The 25,111-nt window shown below is 43.1% G+C and overlaps 1 protein-coding gene and 1 pseudogene across 1 annotated transcript in view; one reads left to right on the forward strand and one right to left on the reverse strand.

Annotated features, from left to right (window-relative positions):
- The window catches only part of Pde11a (phosphodiesterase 11A), a 348,364-nt gene that overhangs the window by 140,298 nt on the left and 182,955 nt on the right, over positions 1-25,111 (reverse strand). Inside the window, exons 7-9 of the mRNA XM_028880604.2 lie at positions 16,036-16,111; positions 13,328-13,395; positions 12,325-12,417 (exon numbers count right to left, since the gene is read on the reverse strand). Coding sequence (XP_028736437.1) covers positions 12,325-12,417; positions 13,328-13,395; positions 16,036-16,111 — 237 coding nt within the window. The remainder of the gene's footprint in view (positions 1-12,324; positions 12,418-13,327; positions 13,396-16,035; positions 16,112-25,111) is intronic.
- Positions 3,274-3,895, forward strand: LOC114700800 (annotated as a pseudogene).

Below are 25,111 nucleotides of genomic sequence, written 5' to 3' on the forward strand. Positions count from 1 at the left end.
CGATCCCTCTAAAATGTCAAAAGAACCACATTGCCCTTCTGTAGGACTCCTCAATCATTTGTGACTGCTCTTAGAATCAAGTTCAAGTCCCTTCATGTAGCACAACCATCTTTCGTGACCCACCCTTTGGCGCCTCATGCCAGCCTCTCTCCTGGTGTGCAGAAGATGCCTGGTTGCCCTGAGCAGCTTGCCAAACCAGTCCTTCCCCCAACTTCACCTGCAACTCTCCTTCTCCCTGGGGCATTCCAGAGAATTGTCTCTCAAAACTGTGTAGCTCACTGCCTGTCACTCGAAAGTTCCCTTCTCTGAAAATCTGTCATGATACAGCTCTCCGAATTAGATGCTTCCGAATTAGATGCTTCCGAATTAGATGCTTCCGAATTAGATGCTTCTGAATTAGATGCTTCCGAATTAGATGCTTCTGAATTAGATGCTTCTTCTCCCATATGCAGTACCCATGTCGGTCCTAAACTTGTCAGACAGAGCAGCAATCTCACATTCCCTTGCTTCTGTCCTCTCATAGACTGAAATTATGTGAAGCACCATACTGTGTCTCATGCCATTTACAAGTATCCAGTTTGCTTTGGTAAGGCTAAGTTTTGAGCACACCGTAGGTGATTTGTTACTGTGGTGGATAAGAACGGCCCCCACAGGCTCGTACATTTGAGTGCCTGCTCACCAGGGCGTGGTGCTGTTTGAGAGATTAAGAAGTGTGGCCTTGTTGGAGGAAGTGGGCCACCAGGGGTGAGTTTTGAGGGTTCAACGGCCCACGCTAACCTCAGGCTCATCCTCTCTGCTGCAGATCAGGATGTGGTTCTCGACTACTTGTCCAACACCATGCTTACCATACCTGCCGCCATGCTTCCTGCCATGATGATAATGAACTAAGCTTCTGAAACTGAAAGCAGGCTCCCAGTTAAATGCTTTCTTTTATAAGAATTGCCTTGGTCATGGTCTCTTCACAGCAATAGAACAGTGGCCAAGACATTAATGATTATGTCGTGCAAATCTCAAGGATCCCATTAAAGTGCTTGAGAGATACATAATGACAGGATTATTAGAAATGCAGCACTCATCCATTTGCAACATCCGTAAATTCTCTCTCTCTGTGTGTATACATGTCTGGACATGTGTGCATGTGTATGTGTGTGCAGTGCCTGAGAAGGCCAGAGTTCAACCCTGGATGTCATTCCTCAGACACTCTCTACCTTACATTTTTAAGACAGGGTCTCCCATTGACCCGGGGCTTGCCAATTAGCCTGGACAGTGAGTCCCAAGACCCACTGTTCCCACCGTTCTAGAGTGGGATTGCTAGCTCACACTTGAACCCAGCTCTGCACGTGGTTTCTAGAAATCACACTCAGGTTCTCACACTTCTGTGTAAATGCTTTAGTGACTGGACCACCTTCCAGGCTCCATAAATCCTTTGTTGTTGAGAAATTACTTTACTAGGCTCTGATAAAAGACAGTATCTGATAAATAAAGTAATAATGGATTATAACCCAAAGTATAAAATAAACAAGAGAAACAGATGTGGTGGTATTGTGTTTCCCAAAATATTGTGCACCCTAATGAACTTATCTGGGGTCAGAGAACAGACAGCCACTAGATACAAAGGCTAGAAAATGGTGGCACTCACACCTTTAATCCTAGCACTCCAGAGGTAGAAATCCCTCTGGATCTCTGTGAGTTCAAGGCCACATTGGAAACGGCCAGGCATGGTGACACACATCTTTAATCCCAGAAAGCGAGCCTTTAATCCCAGGGAGTGGTGGTAGAAAGCAGAAAGATATATAAGGCACGAGGACCAGAAACTAGAAGCATTTGGCTGGTTAAGCTTTTAGGTTTTGAGCAGCACAGTTCAGCTGAGAGCCATTTGGATGTGAGGACACAGAGGCTTCCAGTCTGAGGAAACAAGATCAGCTGAGAAGTTGGCCAGGTGAGGTTAGCTGTGGCTTGTTCTGTCTCTCTGACCATCCAGCATTTCACTCCAATAACTGGCCCCAGGTTTGATTTTATTAATAAGACTCTCTAAAATTCCTGCTACAAACAGATGAAGAGATTTATAGAAAATTGGGAAGATAGCACACAGAACCATTACTAAGTAATTCATATAGATAATTTCCGTCAAGGAAATAGAACATAACACCACTCTTAGGGATAGCTTTGCTTAGAGTTCTGTCCAAAGAGTACAGTAAAGAAAGGAGAAATGAGAGCAGCCTGATGGTGGGGAAACCTTACATACTCCACCCCAGCCAGGCATCAAGGTCGAAAATACTGGTAAGTCATCCTGATGGTGCAGCTTCCTTGACCTGGGGTGATGAGAACAGCCTACGTCATCTGTGACCTTCCTCACCGGCATCCAGAATCACTGACTAACCTGAGAAAACAGCAGCGAATCCCAGGAGAGACATTGTACAAACTGCCTAAAATAGTACTCCTAAACACGGCCACATGTACGTACGAACAAAGCTGAATGGACTCAGTTATATAGTGGACGTGAGTGTGTGTGTGTGTGTGTGTGTGTGTGTGTGTGTGTGTGTGTGTGTGACAGAGAAGTGATCATAAATTGGGGGGCAAGAGAGGAGTTTAAAGGGAAGAGGGAGAGAGAGGCAAGAGTGATGTGGATACAGTGCTCACGTGTGAAGTTCTCAGAAAATAAATAAAAAAATTACTAACTCCCCTCCTCCCCATGAAATTCTGACAGCCAAGAGAAGCCTAGGGAGACATGATGTCTAGAGGCAACAGGGAATCTTGGATGGGACCCTGAGCAGGAAAAAGTTTTGGTAAAGAGTAAGAAAAGGCTAATAAAGCAGGGCTCTAGCAAACAGTAGCATAGCAATGCTAGTTCCCAATTACAGCAAACACACTTGTGCTAATGTAAGATGTTAAACATAGGGGAACCGGGGCAGGGCAAACAGGGACTCTGCATTATCTCTCGACGTTTTCTATAAATGTGAAACTGTTCTACCCATCGCAGATATGCATGCCATCCTCAAACAACTAATAAAAACAAATTACCTTTTTAAAGTGGAGGGACCTGGAGAGATGGCTTCCGCTAAGAGCACTGACTGTTCTTCCAGAGGACCCAAATTTGGTTTCTAGCACCCACACTAGGTGGCTTACAAACAGCTGTAACTCCAGCTCCAGGGCATCCAACCATCCAACATCATTTTTTTTTTTTTTGCCTCCAAGGTCACCCGTATTCATGTGCACATCACATGGACACATAATTAAAAATCAATCTTTAAAATAAAACCTAAGGAAGTGCGTGCATGATCGATCGGTCTCATCTAATCCACCAGCATGGCTGAGGAGGGCATTGCTGCTGGGGGTGTAATGGACGTCAATACTGGTCTACAGGAGGTGCTGAAGACCGCCCTCATCCACGATGCCCCGGCACGTGGCATCCAGGAAGCTGCCAGAGCCTTAGACAAGCACCACGTCCTGTCTCCGTGTGCTCGCATCCAGCTGTGATGAGCCTATGTATGGCAAGTTGGTGGAGGCACTTCGTGCTGAGCACCAAATCAACATGATTAAGGTTGATGACAAGAAACCAGGGGAATGGGTAGACCTCTGTAAACCTGACCGAGAGGGGAAGGCCACGGAAAGTGGTTGGTTGTCGTTGTGGAGTGGTTAAGGACTGTGGCAGAGAATCTCAGGCCAACGATGTCATCGAAGAGCACTTCCAATGCAAGAAACGAATAAGTACAAAATTCGGCTCATTTCAAAACAGAACAAAATACAATGAAAAGTGAAAAAATGTTCTAAAAATGAAGTTTACTTAAAAAAAAATATCTGGCTGGATGTTGACATACGTCTCCTAGCTTCCACAACACCTAAATGAAAACATAGACGCCCTTTCTAAAATTGAGTCTAGAATCTGAGTTTTTGCCAATGATTAGAAAGATGCACTGGTATTGGGGAAAATGACTCCTGGCTTTGCAGTCAAGACAGGAAAGAGCTGTTCTTCAAGCAGCCCCACGAGGGCGCTGTTCCTTCTCTGTTGTCAGAGCGCTCTCCAGAGTCCTGGCAGCGACGCTAATCAGAAAAATAATCCTTTCCCCACCCCCTGCCTGCTGAGGAGTTCACTTCCATCTTGGGGGAATTACTGAAAGTAAAGTCCCGAATGAGGGAGGGTAGGGACAGGAGATGTTGTGAGTAACGGTTACATCAGTCAGTGCCCATGAGCACTGCCCATAGTGTGTGTGCTGGATGGAGATTCTTGCTGTACTTTATGATTGTAATCTTGGCCTGTACTTTCTTTTTGGTTGCTGTTGTTTTGGTTTTGTTTTTTGAGACAGGGTTTCTCTGTGTAAATGCCCTGGCTGTCCTGGAATTTGCTTTGTAGACCAAGCTGGCCTCAGAGATCCACCAGCCTCTGCCTCCAGAGTGCTGGGATTAAAGGCGAACGCTACCACCAACTATCGCCGCCGCTGCCTGTACTTTCTTGTGCTTGGTTCATTCAGCAAATACTTCCAGCATGCTGCCTGTGGGCTACGTCCTGGGCAAGCACCAGGGGAGCCATGGCAAACCAGCCGCATAGACTGGTATGTATAAGTGATCTAGAATTTAGTGGGGCCTGGCTGAGGGAAGAATACCATTCCAGTGCGGTAGGATCACACTGGATCTGCCCTCCTTGCTAGGTGCTTGGGAACTGAGCATGCTAACTTGCTCTCCTTTTTTATGTATATGACCAAGGGGAAGCCAGAGGTCACCAGTGGACTAGCAGAGGCCCCAGGACCTACAAAAGACTTGTGTTTTGAGAACCTATGAGACCATACCCTAATCCTCGTTACTTCAGGCATAACCCACCCCCCACTCCCCAAATCTCATGCTTAATGTTCTGGTTGGTCTTATGTCTACTTGACACATAAGCTTAGAATTATCTGAAAGGAGAGAACCTTAATTGAGAAAATGCCTCCATCAGATCTGGCTATAAGGCATTTTCTTAATTAGTGACTGATGGGGGCGGGGCACAGCCCATTGTGGGTGGTTCCAGTTCTGGGCTACTGGTCCTGGTGTCTGTATGAAAGCAGACTGAGCCAGCTAGGGAAAGCAAGCCAGTAAGCAGCACCCCTCCGTGGTCTCTGCATCAGCTCCTGCCTCCAGGGTCCTGCCCTGTTTGAGTTCCTGTCCGGACTTCCTCCGGGGATGAACAGGGCTGTGGAAGTGTAAGTCGAAGAAACCCTTTCCTCCCTGACTTGCTTTTTGGACATGGTGTTTTGTTGCAGCAATAGAAACCCTGACCAAGACACTTAGTCTTCGTAAGATGCCAGAGGAAAAAGCCACACCCAAGGGGAGCAAAGACCACACAAACGGGTTTGGATGGAACCCACAAAAAGGAGCAAAAGAAGAGACAACGAGGCCAAGCCATGGCCATGTCAAGGAAGCCTGGCAACAGTCTGGAGCTGGACCGTCCCCCAAAGGCTTATGGGTCAAACACTCCAGTGGTGACAGTATTGGGAGGTGGGGGAAGGTTTAGGAGAGAGGAATCTATTTGGAGAAGTAGGTCATGGGGACATGCTCTTGAAGGGGACATTGGGACTCCATTCCTTCCTTTTTTTCTTGGCTCCTGGATTCACATGAGGAGCGCCGCTTTGCTGTACCACGGGCCCTTCACGGCAATAGTCTGCCTTGCCCCAGGGGTACGGTGACAGAGCCAAGAGACTCTCCAGAGGAATGTCTCCAATTGTGAGCTGCTGCAGCAAACCTTTTCTCCATTAGACTGTTTTCCTTGGGCATTTTGTCACAACAGCGGAAGCTAACACAGTCCTCTTCAGAATGTACCAGGATAGACCTCCCTTTTCTGCTCTCTCTTAAACACCCTGCTGTTTCCTGTATGGCACGTTATCATGAGTTTTTCTTGGTATTTTGTTTACCTACTCTTGTCTTCTACTATCGTATAACAAATAATATTTGTCTTTCCACTGCTGAATCCTCAGCTGCTAGAGTAGCATCCGTCACGAATTAAGTGAAGTTAGTCAAAAGGGGACACGTGTGACACCATGGGCATGAGCGTCCTAGCATGGTCAGAGTCACGGGCAGAGGGAAATGGTGGCTGCCATGGGCTACCGGGAACTGGGTTAGTGTGCGGTGGGTGTAGTCTCGGATTGGGAGACAGATGGTGGTGAGGCCTGGACAACAACGTGAAGCACTCTGTGTGCCATTGAACGGCACACTTACAAATGGCTAGAACAATACATTCCAGGTTGCACTTGTTCTTGCCACAATTATAAAGGAATGAAAAATGACCATGGTCCAGACACCCTCTTAGAGGAATGAGCTGAGCCTCGGAGAGGGAAGGATGGGTCCCTTGAGATCAGGCCCTGTCACGAGGGGCAAACCTACAATGACAGGAACCATCAGCAGGAGGGTACTGGCCATGGGGCTGCCTTGAGAGTTGGTGCAAACAACTCACAATGAAGAGAGAACACGGGTGTTTGGCTCAGAGGGCCGCTAGCCAGGTGAGGACGAGGCTGTCACAAAGGCTCTGCATTTCTGCCCTATTTCTCCCTGGCCCTGGACCTGTGGGGGGGAGGAAGGAAGAAAATAAAAGTGAAGAAGCTCGCTGTGAACTCTCTTGACCACAGGCTTCTAACTGCAGGGAAGAGGGCAACTTACAGATACCCAATACAGATGTGACATCTGAGAGCTTTGTCGGGGGTGGTGGAGACTGGCTCAGTAGAAAGGGGAAGTGTGAGAGAAAGAAGAAAGCGTGCCCGATCACACCCTAGCTTTTTCAATCACCCAACCAAGGACATTTTCCTCGGAGTTTAGGAGATTCCTCCCTGGAGAATCATCTCTTCCCCCTAGCTTCAGGAAGCTGGGTTGGCTCCTTCACTTATGGGAGGAGGAATCCCATGGGACACAATGTCTGGAAAGAGATCTTCATGACCGGTCCCCACATCCTTCCCCACAAAGCCAACTCTGCTCATGGTGTGGAGAACACAGAGGAGGTGCTCTGCTGGTCTGTGGGCACCAGGATTTCCACTAAGAGTGACTCCCTTTCCTAACATTGTCATCAATGTTAAAGAGTCAGAGTTTTCCCCTTTTGGACCCTTGTTCTGGAAGACCACAGTTGAAGGCAGCACAAATGTATTCACTTATTCAATACGTTTTTACTGAGTACCAATTATATAGAAAACGCTCTGTGTGTGTGTGTGTGTGTGTGTGTGTGTGTGTGTGGGGATAACGCATGATCATATACTTCAGGGTATACATGTTCAGATAGGGGAAAATACACAGGCATCATACTGAACAAAAGAACATTTACATACGTAATACTGGACAAAAGTACATTTAAATCAAGCTCTAAATAACGGATAGTTCTGAGTGAGGAGGCATAATTGGAACAGAGAATAATGAAAGTGGAGGGGGACATTAAGGATCAGATAGCAGACAAGCAGGTGGCTGATTTGTAGACTATGAAGTATTTGAGTGTGTAAGTAGCATGAAATTCTCTGAGAGGAGAGATGGGAGCCGAGGGTAGGAGAGCAGTTTGGTGTGAGATTTCCAAGGGCCCCAGAGGCCAGGACATTGTATTTTGATAGGTAATAGGGGAGTAATCTAAGGTCTGTGAGTGGGCGAGGGATGCAATCTAAACTATGTTTTAGGAGGAACCAGTAGAAGGGGCTGGCAATTGCCCAGCCAAGGGGTAATGAGGCCCTTAAGTAGGAGGGTTGCTGTGAAAATTGGAAAAGAGGAAATGGATGGGAGAGGCTTTGGGGAGGGAAAATAAAAGGCGCCTGGCGCCTGATTGCATGCGCCTTGTTCTCACTCTGACCCCTCATCCCTCTCCTTGCTCTGATCATAAAACTGTAGGAGGCATCCCTTAACACCCAGACTATACTTCCTGGAAATATTCTCATCAGCATTAGGTAAGGCTTCATTTGCAATAACCATGAAGGACACCCCAAAGAACAATTCTTGATGTTCCAAATGAGGACTTGATATCCCGCGTCTACGTTCCTATTGTACTTTCTCTGCATCCTAACCTTTAGGTAAAGTCTCCTCTTTGTTCTCAGGACCCCACTCTGGGAAAATAGCAGCCTAAAGAAACTTTCGGCTGCTTGCACAGAGTGGAAATCAAGATCATAAAATTCAATTTGTTAAAATGACTGTAAATTTCTTTTTTTGTTCCATCATTTCTGCTTTAAGAGCATCTGAGAGCTGTGCAGCATTAATATTACATGTTTAGGTAAAAGGATTTTTAACAATAGAATTTTGTAACTAAATTATGAGAAATTCAGAAACGCAGTCACTGAAATAATTGGATTGATAATTCAATTGTTAAACAAAATCTAGGTACTATATTCGTCACTCTATTTTTAAAGGCCAGAAAAGCAGGAGATATTATGTATTTACATTCTATCTTTCACGTTTGGTGGACTGTGACTAAAATGAGCTGAAGTTACCAGCATGTGGCAATGGGAAGAGACTCCCTTCTATGCCAAGTCTTTCTCTGGTTGTTTCGCCCTTGGATATGAGGTTGTCGTTTCCAGGTCATACCTTTCTGCATGGTGACACAGTGGCAGTCACTGGGCATGCCTAGATGAAGCGGAAGTGCCCTGGGACAGCTGCCCCCTGGTGGTGCTAGGATGCACCGCCATGGTACCAGGTGCGCAGTAAGGGAACTTTCAGAGCCTGAGTCAAAGAATGAAGGAAAGGCCAATCTATTTAGAACTCAAACTTGAAGCAGGAAGTGATCTGCCTGATCAAACAGGCAAGGAGTTATGGCCCGCAGCCAGCACAGCCTTACAATAGTCTGAGGGTGAGCAGACAGAATTCAACGGAGATTGAAGACAGTAATGCACTGGTCAGTACAAACAGCTAACTTCTGTCAAGGCCAGCTCCCTTCCACAGCCCCCTCCCTCAGACCAGATCCTCTAGTACCTTCTCTATAATGGCCCAGAACTTGTGTATAAGCTATGTGCCCTCACACAGGTGAGTCATCTCCACATTGTTACCCTAAGTGGCACAATGTAAAAGCTAGTAGACCGTTGCGGTTCTATGTTATTGAGGACAGAATGGCAAGGGGGAGAAGTTTGTATGTGTTTACCGCAGTTATAATTTTTTAAGATCTTTCTCACTCATGGGTGAATCCACAGATGCAGAGCCAATGGATAGAGAGGACCAATTACATGCAATTACACTGTCCGTATGTAATTTTACTTAACTGTTAAGATACTTTCTCATGCTCATTCGCCATATGAATTAACGAAGAACTTATATGGAATGTCTGAGGTCAACAGCTATGGAGTCAGGACTCAATCCAAATTAGAACCAGACATGTGCAAACATGGCTGTCTCCACCTATCCTGCTTTCGGCGTGGCTGAGGCCACAGCCTCCTTCTGCAGGAGATACTAGTACAGACATCAAAGTATCCTTAAAGCAATGAAGTCTGGAGGATTTTCTTCCAGATTAGTGGAGCAAAATAATATATAAAGAAATATATTTGCCGGGTGTTGGTGGCGCACGCCTTTAATCCCAGCACTCGGAGACAGAGGCAGGCAGATCTCTGTGAGTTCAAGGCCAGCCTGATCTACAGAGCAAGATTCAGGAAAGGCGCAAAGCTACACAGAGAAACCCTGTCTTGAAAAATGGAAAAAAAAAAATATATATATATATACACACGTATACGTGTATATATATATTTAAATATATAAACACACACATATATATGAATTTGTATAATTCATATGGTGTTTTTTCTCTGCGTTGATGACGCCGCAGCATGAGGAGGTCTGGTTGGGACTAGACATATGGAATGTTCTTTGCTGGGCTGGCTTGTTTGTTTTTAGATGGCGGCCAACGGTGAAAAACAATGGGTGTGGTGACTGCAGACCGAGTTTGAAGAGAGTTAAGGTGAGCCAGAAATGTTGGTAGTTGGTAGTCATAATTTGTGTGTAAGGACAGAAGGTAACTGAGGAGCACCAGCATGTTTGCTAGGAACACAAATAAGCCTTCACATTCGGAGATTGTAGCTAGGGACTAGCCTGGAAGCCAGAGGGGGGTTATGGCTATGAGACTCTCTCATCTGGGGACAACTGGCCCTTCACGCTGCCACCCAGTCATTCTAGTCACTTAACGGGATGAAGATGCGTGAGGAGGTGCAGAGTGAGAACGCAGGGGTGCATGGATGTTTTTTCTCTGCGTTGATGACGCCACAGCATGAGGAGGTCTGGTTGGGACTAGACATATGGAATGTTCTTTGCTGGGCTGGCTTGTTTGTTTTTAGATGGCGGCAAACAGTGAAAAACAATGGGTGTGGTGACTGCAGACCGAGTTTGAAGAGAGTTAAGGAAGCACCCTCAGCGTGTGCTGTTTCATATCCATGCTCTACGTTCCTTCTCCCAACTGTGTCTCAGGACTAAACAGCAATGCATGTACGAGCACGGTGATTACTGTTGTGCGACCTTACTGACGGCTCATTAAAACCTCCACAGGTATTATCTCACTTAATTCTCACACCTGAGTCACAACAGGAAAACAGTTGGCACACAGACCTTCCTGCTCTAGCAGTGATTTTGTGTGTTAGTGTGTGTGCTGTGCATGCATGTTGTGTGTGTGTGTGTGTGTGTGTGTGTGTGTGTGTGTGTATACTGGTATGCACATGGAGGTCCAATGCTACTGAATCCAGTGCTCACCAGTTCCAACTGGGCTAGTCAGCAGTGTTGCCCAAGGGAGACCCCATCTATGCTTCTTGAGAGGTAGAATATGGGCAACTGCCAACCCACCCAGCTGTGGGGTCTGGGCTCCACACTCTGGTCCTCACGCTTACATGGTTAGTGCATTATCCACTGAAACCATCTCCTTAGCTCACTAGTAGTCCTTCCTTCCTTCCTTCCTTCCTTCCTTCCTTCCTTCCTTCCTTCCTTCCTTCCTTCCTTCCTTCCTTCCTTCCTTCCATCCTTCCTTCCTTCCTTCCTTTCCGGAACATAATCTCACCATGTATCCTTGAATGGCTTGGAATTCACCACATAGATCAGACTGGCCTCAGTTTCACAGAAATCCTCCTGCCCCTGCCTCCTGAGTACTGGCTGGGATTAAAGACGTGGGCCACCATGTCTAGTTTAGTACTGATTCCTACACATTGGTTATACGTGTTCAGTTCACCTATTGGTTAAAGGTACTGTCTTTCCTCTTACTATCAACATGTTTCATAGGAACAAAGGAATTCTTTCTCAGGAGAACTATCCCAAACACCTAACCTCATCGTTTTCTGTCCACCATCTTCCCCTCCCCATCCCTTCACCTAAGAACTATTTCCCCAAATCTTTCCTTTGTGCTAAGGATCCTGCCAGGCACTAAAAATCAATCATGAAACTCTGTGATTCCAGAATTCATGTTCTAAATGGGAAGAGGAAATGCAGACCAATTAGATAGCAATAATTTTGTATCTTTTAAGTATGCAAGCACCACAAATGTCCTCTGTTTTTTTTCTTTCTCTCAGCTCCTAGCTTGGTATCGAGAACATTTTGAAGAGTGAACATTAATTCTATCGTTCTGTTATATCACTGATATTTTGGCACTGATATTCTATCTCCCCTATTTCCTAAGTTTTTCTTAGATAAAAACAAAATCTTTGGTACCATCTATAGAGAAGATGCTGGGAAAAAATAGGTCTTGTGTCAAAATAAGCCTCCAGGATTCACAGGAGAGGAGAATTGTTCTCTAGAACTTCATGGGTCTGGGTAGACATGCAAGGATCAGAATGCATTTCTTATTAGGAAGTGTGCGTTATACATGAATGTATGGAAGGAGCAGACCTGGGTTACATGTCTTCAGTGTCAGATTTCCCTTGTGTGATAAGAAAGGTTGTTTATTGGCAGAAACACACATACACACACACACTCACATGCACATACACAGACACATATATTCAAGTTCATAATCTATTTTAAGTTCCAACAATTGATTTTGCTTGTTCGTTGGAGACAGGGTCTGGCTATGTAGCCCAGGCTGCCCTCCAACTCATCCTCTTGCCTCTGCCTCCAAAGTGCTGGGATTATAACAGTGACAAATTATTTTGACTTACATTTCTCTAATAAATCAAGTATAAAAGTCTATATCTAATGGTAGGATGTGTATGTATAGGCTCCTAGGAATCAAAAAACTCCCTGATACTACAGGCTGCACTGTGTAGTTTCCAAGAGAGGGTCTCCACTTGGTACCCAATTGAATCCAAGACCATAAAAGAATTAAGACCCAGTGAGGAGAGTCTTTAAGAGTTAAAGATTAAGACCCATGAATAGGAGAAATTTTCACTTCATAAACTCAAGGCCTCTTAGCAGAGCTCGCTGACATAATACTGTACTTACATCAAGAGCCACAGACTGCTTGGCCCAGGACTTCTTTACTTGATCGTACATAATTGTGTTGTTGATACCAAGGCCACAGAAGATGACAAAAGCCTAGGACACAGAAAGTCTGTTAATTAGAAACCGGAATAACTCACAGCCAAAATCTAATATGAAAGCAGGAGGTCACCAGAGACAGTTCGGAAAATATAATTTTATTGTGCTCAGAGGTGGGCCTCAGGGAAAAGTGCATTAAAATTCTTAATTACTATTGTCATGTAAGAACTTTACAGCTCACATTGCACATGAGGAAAAAATCATTACTTTAATGATACTGTGAAGAAATAACTTCACACATTTGAAAGCATACAATGTGTTTAAATGTGGTCTTAATTTATTTGGGCAGTAGACTGATTTTAATTATTCTATTTGATTTAACCAGAAGCAACCCCTTTCAATAGCAAGGCTATAAAATGTTTTGGCCAAGAAACTAAGGAAGAGAAGCCATGAGGTAAGAGCTAAGGACAACGAGACTTACTTGGAAACAGTTACTGAAAAAAAGATGCGATTATAAAGAATAACGATATACTTTTTTGGTGGGTAGATTCTGGTACAGACCATGAGAAAGCACATCAAAGCTAACCTCTTCTGCTGGAGACACAAGGGAACAGAGCCTTGTGAACTAAAGGGACACGGGGGACATATACCTGGCAGGGCTGGCTAGGGATCTCATGACTGCACATGTTCAAACAAGACAAGGATGGTAATATCAGACAGAAATGGAGGTAATTCAGTTCTGCCATAGGACTAAGATAGAAGGATCAAAGGCTACAGATAAATTCGATGAGTGAAAACACAATCGAATCTTGCCTGTGCATTTATATAGTCTTCAAATCTTCCTCTTTTCTGGCATGCCATTGCCATTTAACTATATTAAAATGATTAATGTTTGTCCTAACAAATGTGGGCAAGAAAACTGTTGGCAACTCACTTCTGGCTCTTGGCTTACAAGTTGATTGCTCACCTCAAAAAGCCGCTGGTCTGCGTCATCGAAAGGTTTCCCGTCCAGTCTGTTCAGCACTTGTGCGACCCCTGGTGAGGGAAGGTGGGGACAGTGGTCACGTCACTGTGACAGAGTATGCTGTAGCTAATTCTGTGAATAGCTTCACACACTCATTTTCAACGCCTACACCCTGGAGGTGTGATAGAGTTGGCAAGTGTATTCGAATATATGCACACAGTTTTACATCTATCACTGAATCTATTTTTCTGTCTATATAATACATAATTCTACACCCCCCCACACACACATACACATGTTGGTGTTTGGGAGGGGCAGTGTAGCATAGTGATTAAGAACATAGGCTCTGGATTTAGATCACCTTAGTTCAAATTTTAGTTCCCAATGTCAGCTGTGTGACCATGAGCACATGAACTGTTTTAGTGATGAAATTCCTCATCTATATAAACAGAATTAAAATGCAAATCATCTCAGAAGATTATAAAGATGTGAAATAAGTTTTAAATTTTCATTATGCACACTCAAGACATACAACATCATATTATGGGACACATATAGATCAAAGCAAAATTAGTTCTGTTACCTGCTATCAATGGCTCACACACCTCTAATGGACTCAGTTTATGGGGGCTTTCTCTTTTCAAATACATTCCCAGCATTACACCAGATGTGTTGATATTTGACTTCCAAAATACAACTGTCCAACTGAACAACTCAATCCTGAAAGCCACTAGCCTGTATCCCCACTTAGTAGAAATAAGCAAATAAAAATAGCTATAATTCACCGGGTGGTGGGGCTCACACCTTTAATCCCAGCACTCAGGAGGCAGAGGCAGGCGGATCTTTGTGAGTCTGAGGACAGCCCGGCCTACAAAGAGAGTTCCAGGAAGACCAAGGTTATCACACAGAGAAACCCTGTCTTGAAAAATCAAAAAAGAAAATAATAGCTATGATTCTAAAGTAAGCCTGTATTTTTAAAAGTGTCTAATTTCCCACTGGTGAGCTAACTCACCGAATTCTCCATAACATATAACTAAATGAAAAGTTTTTATCATATATCAGGAAAACCACAGCCTGAACTTTGAAGTAATAGCAGATGTTTATCATTAGGATTGAAATGTAGGACTGTACGTGAGGTTGCATTCAATCAATATACAATTGTTTCCTAAGGACATTTTTTTCTCTTTTAAATATAGATATATTTAAAACTTTATATGTGATATAAGTTAATTCTCCTTTGTAGTCAGGCTCAGATTCTAAGAGCCTAGAATAATCTTTATGCTTAATAACATACTAACATACTAACATGCATTTGTGCAAGTTAAGCAGTCCAATGGGAGGAAATCCTTTAGGAATGTAGGATGTGGACTGCAGGGGTAACTCAGTTGTCCAGTGTTTGCCTAGTGAGCAAGAAGTGCCACAGACATTGGGTGTGGTGATGCACACCTGTAATTTCAGCACTCACAATGCAAAGCCTAGAACCAAAAGTTACAGGTCATTCTTAGCTACATATAGATTTTGTCCTAGTCAGGGACACATAAGGCTCTGTCTCTAAATAAATAAATAAATAAATAAATAAATAAATAAATAAATTAAATAATTTAAAAAATCAGTACTTGATGACACTCACAGGGCGCTAAGTCATTGGCTACGTAGTAATAGCTTTGAGCTTAGCCAGTAATCTTAGGGTGTAGTAGAGAGAAGCAAGATTATATATTATGCACCAAATATATCCATCACCTTATGTCTCTTAGGAGAAAAGAAAGTCACATTTCATTGTGTTTTCATAGTTTTAAGTAAGCCTTTCTCCTTTATGATTGCATAAGCTTAACCATGAACTCTTTCTTCGCCTGGGCTTCTGCATCGACTCTGCTATTTTCCTGACTGAGTTGTTTAGTTTTGTTGGTTTGGGTTTTGGTTTTTTGAGGCAGGGTCTCCGATAGTCCCAGGATGGCCTTGAACTCACTGGGTAGCTGAGGATGACCTTGAATTCTTCCTGCCTCTATCCCTAAAGTGTTGGATTTCACGTATGTGCCACTATGCCAAGCTCCGACTGTTTTTTGAGGAAAAAGGAAATGGCATGTAGGGAGAAAAACGTTGGAAGCCACCTTTGCCTACAGTTTCCTTTTTGTGGGGAAACTGTCTATTCAGAGACATGCCAGCAATGATACATGTCCAGATGTGTCCAGCACCTTTTCACCCACACTATGTGTGAAAGCTCAGGCATGGACATAGACATCATGGGAAAGTTAGGACTCCTCGAGTTTAATCTTGATCCCTTTACTATCTGTGTCTTTGTGACTGTTTCAGTCTCTCTCCCCGCCCCCTCTGTCTCTCCCTACTTCCATCTCTATTCTTCAATGTCTGCAATTTAAAATAACAAAGCTCAATTGGCAGGCTTCTAAGACCCCTCCCAACCTCAGAATTGACTAGTGCTTTGAGCTTAATACATATTGGTTCCTGTTCTAACTGATGCCCACTCGTTAGTAATCTATGCTTATGGAATTGTGGAAAAGCATGGAGACACAGCTTGGTAAGTTCTGAGGAGGCAGAGGAAGGAGGATTGTTATGAGCTCCAGGCTAGCCAGAGGTCAAAGGCAACACACACACACAGTGGGGAACACATAAAAAGATATGGACCTGTTTTCTGTGTTAAAGAACAGTGTCTATTGTTTCACAAAGAAGTTAGAACCGTGTGGGTGATATCTTACCAATTATTTGGTGGTTGCTGTTCCAAATAGGGACACAGAGAACAGATCTTATATGAAAGCCAGATATCTGGTCGGCCTAGGATGGAAAAAAGAAGTTAATTGTCATTGAATATCAACCACCTGTTGAAAAGTCATTTCTGCATACTGTACTCTAACATTTTTTTGAGACAGGATCTGACACTGCTTCCAGCCTAGCCTTGAACTCATGGTCTTCTCCCCTTAGCCTTCTTTTTTTTTTTTTCTTTTTTTTTTTTTTTGGTTTTTCGAGACAGGGTTTCTCTGTGTAGCTTTGCGCCTTTCCTGGAACTCACTTGGTAGCCCAGGCTGGCCTCGAACTCACAGAGATCCGCCTGCCTCTGCCTCCCGAGTGCTGGGATTAAAGGCGTGCGCCACCACCGCCCGGCTCTTACCAGCTTAATCACAAGAAATTTACCTAGGAATATTCTTGTACATGTGTCACACACGTGAATGAATTCATTGTGTCCGTAACTATAATAAAATCGCTGGATTACAGGCATGTCAAAATCAGTAGATACATCCAAAAGGCCTCCCAAAGTGGGTTGTTTTTTTTTTTTTTTTAAACCAACTAACGAGTGAGTGTGTGAACGTTCAGCTGCTTTACACAGTCACCACTCAATACTGTCTGGGTTTTGTTTGCCTTGTTTTGTTCTAGCTTTAACAATTCCAGGAGCTATGTGGTTGATTCTGGTGGTGAAAACACTGACCATCTCAGATAACCAGAACCATTTACCATGGCTTGTCTGTTTTTCTAGCATAATTATCAATGCCTTTGTGTTTTCAAAAGCATACCCATTCAGACTACACATCACCTGGGGTCCCTACTGATGGACAGTGAAGTTATGTGGCTTTCTTACGTTGTCTACAGCCATTTTCTCTTTCATAAAATATCTCTTGAGAGGTGTTTTTCCTACTAGGCTGGCTGACTTTTAAAAAATCAAATAATAATAATAATAAAGCTTATTCTACAGGATGGATAAGCGTCTCTCTGTCAGATATATAGATTATAAAAGTTTCCTCCTTCTATGCTTTTGAGTTAGATGTCCATAATACAATATTGCCCAATATTGCAGGTTTTAATTTACGGTTAAGACACTTTAGTATCTTGTTGGAGAAATCTTTTCCCACTCCTTGCTCATGGAGACTGTCTCCTATTTTCTTCATAGACTCTGTTGCTTTCACTTTAACTTAGAGTCTAATTTTTGCGTGGAATGTGAACCATGGGTTGAAACTTTAAAATGAGAAATCGCCATTTTGAGGGGGCAAATCTCTCCTTCAGTCTGCGGTACCCTCATTTTCATTAACCAAGTGTCTGTGTTCGCTTGGGTCTGCTTCTGGACTCTCCACTCTCTCTCTGTTGATCTAGATCACTCTTTCAACCCTTCTGCCTCAAGTAAGTCACCATACCTTACTGGGCAGTGTGAACTCTTAATTTTACATTTCTTCAGTATCTAAAAGTTCCATACAAATTTCAGGATTAATGAATTATATTTGTGCTGAGCACACTGCTGATATTTGGGGGGAGGTTCTGAATGATCAGCTACCTTGGAGAAAACTTGTCTTGATTGAGTTGAGACCTTTAAAAAAAGGCTCATATTATTTTTAATTGTGTTTATATTTGTGTCCGTTGGTCTGTCTATGAGCCTATGTCCATATGTGAGTGCAGGTGCCCACAGAGGCCAAGAGAGGGCGTGCAATCTCCTAATGCTGCATTTGTAGGCCGTTATGAGCCATCTGATGTAAGTGCTAGGAACCGAACTCCAGTTTTCTACAGAGTCTTTATTGCTAAGCCGTGTCTCCGGCTCCCCAGAGTTGACCCTTTTGATCAGTAAACATTCTTCAATTTACTTAGAGCTTTTCAAATTTCTTTCAGCAAAGTTTTATATGTAGAAGTCTTACACATAATTCGTTACAATCATGCCTTGGCATTTCAAAAGTTCATGTTATTATAAATGGTGCTGTTATTTTACTTTCTAATACTTCATAGTTTTCTTTTGGCATCTATGGGGGATTATTTCCAGGGTCTTCAGGGAAATAAAAATGTATGAATATTCAAATCTCTTACATAATATGGTACTATATCTGCATACAATGTATACACATCTTCCTGGATACACAATCTCATCTCTCGGTTACTTACCATACCTAATGCAATGCAATATTATGTGAATGGCTGCTATAGGGAGGAACTGTTTATTTTATTTATTTATTTATTTATTTTGGTTTTTTCGAGACAGGGTTTCTCTGTGTAGCTTTGCGCCTTTCCTGGAGCTCACTTGGTAGTCCAGGCTTGCCTCGAACTCACAGAGATCCGCCTGCCTCTGCCTCCCAAGTGCTGGGATTAAAGGCGTTCGCCACCATGCCCGGCTCGGGAGGAACTGTTTATAATGGTGTGAAAAAAATCTGTTTATGTTCAGTACAGATGCATTTTGATTCTGTTATTGTTTTTTTAGCAGGATCTTACTATATGGCCCAGGCTGGTTTCAATCTTGAGGTCCTGCTGTTCTAGCCTTCTGGGTGCTGGGATGTTCTACCACCCTTAGCTCAAGATGCAATGTTTTGATATTTTCAATCTGGAACTGTTTAAATTCACAGACACAGAGCCCACAAATACAGGGACCCAGCTGTCATTGGTACTGTGAGAGCCAAAGTTACATTTTAAGTTTTAATTGCTATGCTTAAGAGATCATGAAACAAAAATGCCTCTGATCGACAAGCCCCTTGCCCGAGGACAGATAGTTCCTGAAATGCTGGAGGCTACTGTTCATGGGAGATAACAAGTCACATGTTTTCACTCCCCTAAACAGGTTAGTTTGACCCATCTGCACCAGATGTGCTTGATCATATGTGGGTGGGAGGTTCACAGGCAGGAATACTTCAGGATGTACGTTTGCCCCTGATTGGATGTAGGCTAGAGGTATATCAGGATGTATGCTTGCCCCTGATTAGACCTGATGGGAAATGCAATGAATTATGAGTTTTCTTTCTTAAGCTGCTGCAAACTGTGATTCTGGGCCATTTCCCAGGAACCCGGGTATGGACCTGCCCAGAGCCCATACACCTGGCCAGTCTTTAATTAAAGCTTGCTTCAAATTGGGCTTTAAACTGTGGTAGTGGTCTTATTTTTGGCCGGTGAGTTTAACAGTATATCAAAATAGAATTGTATTTTACATAACAAACTTGTATCCATCAATCTTCCTATATCAATTATTAATTTTAATATGTCATTTGTATATTATTTGGGAGTTCATAGCCACACCATTGTGCCATCTTAGTCCTCACTTCTTTTACCTTTTAATCATATGATGTTAGGCCATGTGATGCTCTCCTTAGTTTAATACAGAACACAGATAGGCTTTTAAGAATCCTAGCCTAGAGCCGGGCGGTGGTGGCGGCGCACGCCTTTAATCCCAGCACTCGGGAGGCAGAGCCAGGCGGATCTCTGTGAGTTCGAGGCCAGCCTGGGCTACCAAGTGAGTCCCAGGAAAGGCGCAAAGCTACACAGAGAAACCCTGTCTCGAAAAACCAAAAAAAAAAAAAAAAGAATCCTAGCCTAAACATGATCTGAACAAGGACAATACCAATAGACGTGCTAATGTGGAAGGGTAAGCTTAGGGGGCCTCAACCCTAGACAAACAACTGTAGACCACTAAGGAATGTTGAGAGTGGAGAGGGACAGGCAGAACAATTGATTATCTATTACCAGGGAGTCAGCCCTGAAAACACACATACAAGTCACACTATACAGACTGAGCAGGGTGTACTTAGTATTTAGTATTTAGAAATATACACACACCACCACCACCACCACCACTACCAACAACAACAATAATTAAAGAAAAAGAGGCCATGAATTTGAAGGGTGATGTCAGGTCCAAATTCTGCTGCTTAGACAAAGGCCAGCACTCCTCAGGAACTTACAAAACCAGTTCCCCTCTACCCACCGGAGCCATTTCCCTACCACTGGCAGAAGGGACAAAAGGCTACCTGTGGTGCCTACTAGCATACCCAAGTGCATGCTGGCCTTGAGGCTCCCTCAGTATCACACGTACCTGTCACACCTTTCAGAGTCTGTGCTGGCATCCTGGCCCTTCTCTCCCCACCCCTTACCCTACACTTCTCCAGCTCCCGGACTTCCCAGGGCCCAGTTTCTCATTCTCCTTATAACCCTGCTATTTCTGCTGCGCTGCTTCCTTTTGGTTCCCCTCTCTCGGTCCTCTTCTCTCTCTGTCTTCCTCTCTCACTCTCCCACTCTCTCTTTCTCCTCTCCTGGCCCAGTCCAGTCTGCTGGCCTTGTTCAGTCTGCTTTCTCTCCTTGCTCTGAGTCTTCCAGATGCCTCTAGCTGTGCTCTCCCTCACATCTACAATAAAAACTTCTCTTAACCATACCATGGAGCAGTCATGTTGTCAGTTTATACATCTGGTGCCAAAACCTTTAGTTTACACAGTGGGTATATATGGGAAGTTTGGGGGGCGGGAAGGGGGAATAGTACAATTATATTACAATCTTAAAAATTGCTTAAATTATTTAAAAATTTAAAAAAGTATTCCAGATGCAAAATAAACAGACTAAAACAAAAATATAAGCATAAATCATTCATCCAGTGTACCTTCCCACAGATATTTATTAATGCCTCCTATGTACATTGCAGAGTATTGGGGATATAAAAATGAACTCAATCATTATCCTTGAAGAACTCAGTCTACTAAAGACAGAAATAAAGATGGGATATATGTCCAAGTAGACAATGTTCAGAGCACAGTATTTGAAAAAGCTCCAAAAAGACTACAGAGAAATCAGGAATGGCTTTAGATCCTTTAAAAACAAATCTTGGAGGATGGCGATAAAGATAACATTTATTGGCTGTTCACTGTGTGTCCACACTCCCTTCAGCACCTTCCCGTGAATTATTTTATATACTTTTAAAATAACCCAATGAGGTAGGTTCTTTTATCATCTGCCCTGATCAGATAAGGCTTAGAAAGATTAACTACCTTGGATGGAAGAGCCTGGTTCACAGGAGGCCAGACAATAACAAACACATCCATCACAGTTATCTTTTGAAAGAACAGAATGGCTCTCTCCCTAAGGATAGCATCAGAATTAAGACAATGTCAGCAAGCAGGAAGAAGAGGCAGTCAGGCTGAGGGAGGCTTCCTGGGAATAACCTATGGGCTAGTAGCCCCAGCTACTCTAGAATGGCTGGGCCCACTTTGTTTGGACAAGGAAGGGTCACCCAGCACCGGACAGACAATGGTAGTCTGAACCAGTACAGAACATTAGGTATGCTTGTCTCCCCCGTTCTGGGACAACTGAAACCCTTATCTAATCTCTCCCATAAATCCCAGGTAGCTGAGGGATGTCTCACATCACAGAGTGCAATAGAGAAGGAACATTGAGTGAGACTGGAGAGCTCTGGAGTCCAGGGGTGAGAAAAACAAACCTTACCTAGGCTGCTTGCCAGAAAAAGGAATTTGTCTGTACCCTATCGCTTTTAAAGCAGCGTACTCACCACAAACATTTCTTTATTCTGGGTATATGAGCTCTCCCATCCATGAGGATGAGAACATGGAGGTGTCTGGCTTGAGTAAAGGTGGCAGTGGGGAACCTGGGAAAATCTGAGGGAAATGATGGGTGTTCAAGTTGACCCTGGAACTGGGATGACAAAAGAGCACAGGATAAAATCATCAAGGCAGAACCGGTCCAAAAACCTAAATAATGAAGACTTGAAGGAGTGAAGCTGGGAGGCCTTGCTGCGTCTGGTTCAAAGGGAGAGGGACAGGGCAGGACTCCCGAGCCTACGATCTTTCTAAAAGAAAGTGCATTGCCACAGTCTGTCTAGAAATTGATTCATTAATGTGTATCTGGAGCATAAAAGAGTATCAATAACCTCTGACTTATTGATTGCACGCATAATGCCATGTGTCTTATGGTAACTGTCAAAACTATGCACAAAAACTTCCATGTAAGAGTATGAGCCACAGCTTTATTTATCACAATGATATATCAAAATGGCATGAGTATTCAGAAGTCAGTTAATTAAATCATAGCACGTCCATATAACGGAATGTTATGTATCTGCTTAAAGTCATGCTATAGAATATATCTGGACATGGAAACAATTTCCTATATTAGGTGATAATTGTGCAGGTATTGATGGATGTGCAAACATGTGTATGCATTGACAAATCCTTCAAAAGCTATAATCACAATGGTTCTCTCTGAATTGCTTACCTCTGGGAGTTTAAAAATGACTGATTCTAGTTCTTAAATTTTAGATAGGGACTATAAATTACTTGCACATGAGGAAAAAACAGAACAAATATGGGAGCAATGGTGTTAAAAGCATAGAGTGATCAAGTACGAGAAGAACTGAAAGAGGCTTGTTCAGTTTAGCAGCAAGTAGGTTAATTAAAGGTAGAGATGGTGCAGGGATGAAGGGGTGGGATCTGGAATAAAAGTCAAGTGTAGCAAAAGAAGGTCAGACGAGAAAGCTGTATTGTGTAGACCTGGAGTCTTTAATCTGCTGAACACTGGAGGAGCCATGAGACAACAGAGAAGGTTGGGTCTTTAAATTTCTCTCACAGTGGCTGAGGAAAGAGGTTCTCCCCAGCTAAGAGACTGGTGAATGCGTGCGTGAGTGCGTGCGTGCGTGCGTGCGTGCGGTGGTGGTGGTGATGATGATTATCATTTTTGATGATTCCTACAAGGAGAGAGAGAAGGACGGCCAAGAAAGGAGGATGGGTATCAGAGTATGAAGAGAGTGAAGTTTCTGATTTAAGATCATTAAGACATTTCTCTCACTGCTGTTAGTAGTAAAATATTAGTAGTAAAACATGGAAAGATATCCTAGTCTAGGTTAGTTGATGGAACATATGGGACAGGAAGGCCTAAGAACCCATTCCATCCTCTGTGGGAGCTGAAGGAGCAGGAAAGTGACACTTACTTACAGATGCACAGGACTGTCAAACAGTGCATTGCAAGTCAGGAGAAAAGAATAACGCAGCATAGAAGAAAGAATAATTCCTAACCATTTGTGTTATAGCTTAAATCTGAAATGATTCCCAAAGGCTGAAGGTATAGCCTCTTACTTATTGACAGATGTTGGGACCTTTGAAGATGGTGTTCAGTGGGAGGAGGTTAGGTCTTTGGAAGGTATGGCATTCAAAGAGATACTGGGATTCCAGCCCTTCCTGTCTCTATGATGGCTACCATGAAGTGAACCAACCTTCTCTATCACATGCTACTACCACACAGGCCCAAACAATGGGACCAAGCAATCATGGATTGAAAGTGTAAACTATAATAAAACTCATCTCCGATTAAGTTGTCTTGTGTATTTTGTCTTCATAATGGGAAGCTCTTAACTGATATCTGACAACAAATCTCCAGATTATATCAGCAAATGAGACAAACAAAAAACAGATGTTGACTGAATGACTCCAAGCAAGTCACCCCAAACTCCCCATGCCTCAATGTTATCATCTCTGTCTCCTGCATACCAAAATGGAAACTTGCTATTAAAGCCAACTTGACACAAATTAGAAGCACATGAATAGGGAGACTCACCTGAAGAACTGTCTTGATTTGATTTGTCCCAATTGTGGGTGGCACCTTCAGGTAGAAGCTCAGATTAAAAAATAGTATTTCATAAGGAAGCTTATCTTGCTTTTTGCTGGCTTAGCCTCCCTCTTGCCCCTGAGCTGATTTAACCCAGCTGTTGCTGATTCCCTCACTTAGAGCAGAATCAGCATTTCCAAGTTTTCATAGTGGAATACGAGCATAGACTCCCCAGAAATTTTCCAGGTTTCCAGGGCCAGACTGGGAATACTGAGGTATCCTGCCTTGTGGATTGAGTAACTACGGGTACCTCCAGAGAGAGACAGCTATTCTGGGACTACTCTGATCCTTGAGGCAGCCCATCTCAGGTATAATTTGGCTATCATTGTTTTAAAGCTCACTTAATAAATTATATATATTATAAAGGAATGAAAGTATATGTCCTATATATTCATCTCCTTGTTTCTGTTTCTCTAGAGCAGTACGGTTCTCAATCTGTGGGCCATGACCCCTTTGGGGGTGGCATATCAGATATCCTGCATATCAGATATTTCATTATGATTCATAACAGTAAGCAAAATTACAGTTATGAAGTAGTAATGACATAATTTTATGGTTGGGGGGTCATCATAGTATTGAAGGGTCGCAGCATTAGGAAGGTTGAGAAGTACTGCTCTAGAGAACCTGACTGAACATATTCAGATTTTTGACATAACAATTGATTATCTGTTTCTTTGTGCTTTTTCTTGTTTACAACTTGTTTTATGAGAATATATGCGTGAATGTTTTAATGAATGTAGAACATTTTTACAATGCAGATAGTATTAACACCAAAAGAAGTGCCCGTGAAAATATCTCTGCCTTCTTGTTCCATGGGCTTCTACCTAACTATACTGATATAAAATTCACACCATTAGAGTCCCTCGAATTAGGCTATGTGAAATGAAGCAGCCTTCCTAACAGGTTATAGTTCGAATAAATAAACTCTATCGGGGGCCCAACACTAGCCAATTAAAAATCTACCTACTTAGAGATTTGCCTACACCTGTCCTAATGGGACTTTTCCAGCTAACAGACCCAATTAAATATTGTTGATGGTTTAGCTCCTGGATCCTTCAAAACAGACCTGTCGTATTTTCCAACCTTCTTAACGCAGACAGAGGAAGTGTAAAAGGAATTGGTAATGGTGTGTTGCTACACCTTAATCCGCAACATGTTTCCTTTTCCTCCTCAACATTATTCTCAGATTCATGTACTGGTGAGCCCTTCTGGCTCTAGTACTAAATACTAAGTGCTAAGACTCAATTGAGGAGGGAGCCGGTGCTCAGGTGGTCACGTCCTTGAAATGAGGGGAGAGACTTTTTTTTTCCACCCTGAATATAAAATTAATTCTAATATCTTCTACATCATCACCTACAAACAAATGATTCCTTAAGTTCTTAACAAAACAAAGCAAAAACTCAATCAACTGATCAAACAAACAAAGAAAACGAGAGA

This window comes from Peromyscus leucopus, chromosome 4 (assembly GCF_004664715.2).
Source record: "Peromyscus leucopus breed LL Stock chromosome 4, UCI_PerLeu_2.1, whole genome shotgun sequence".
In the NCBI taxonomy this organism is placed as follows: Eukaryota; Metazoa; Chordata; class Mammalia; order Rodentia; family Cricetidae; genus Peromyscus; species Peromyscus leucopus.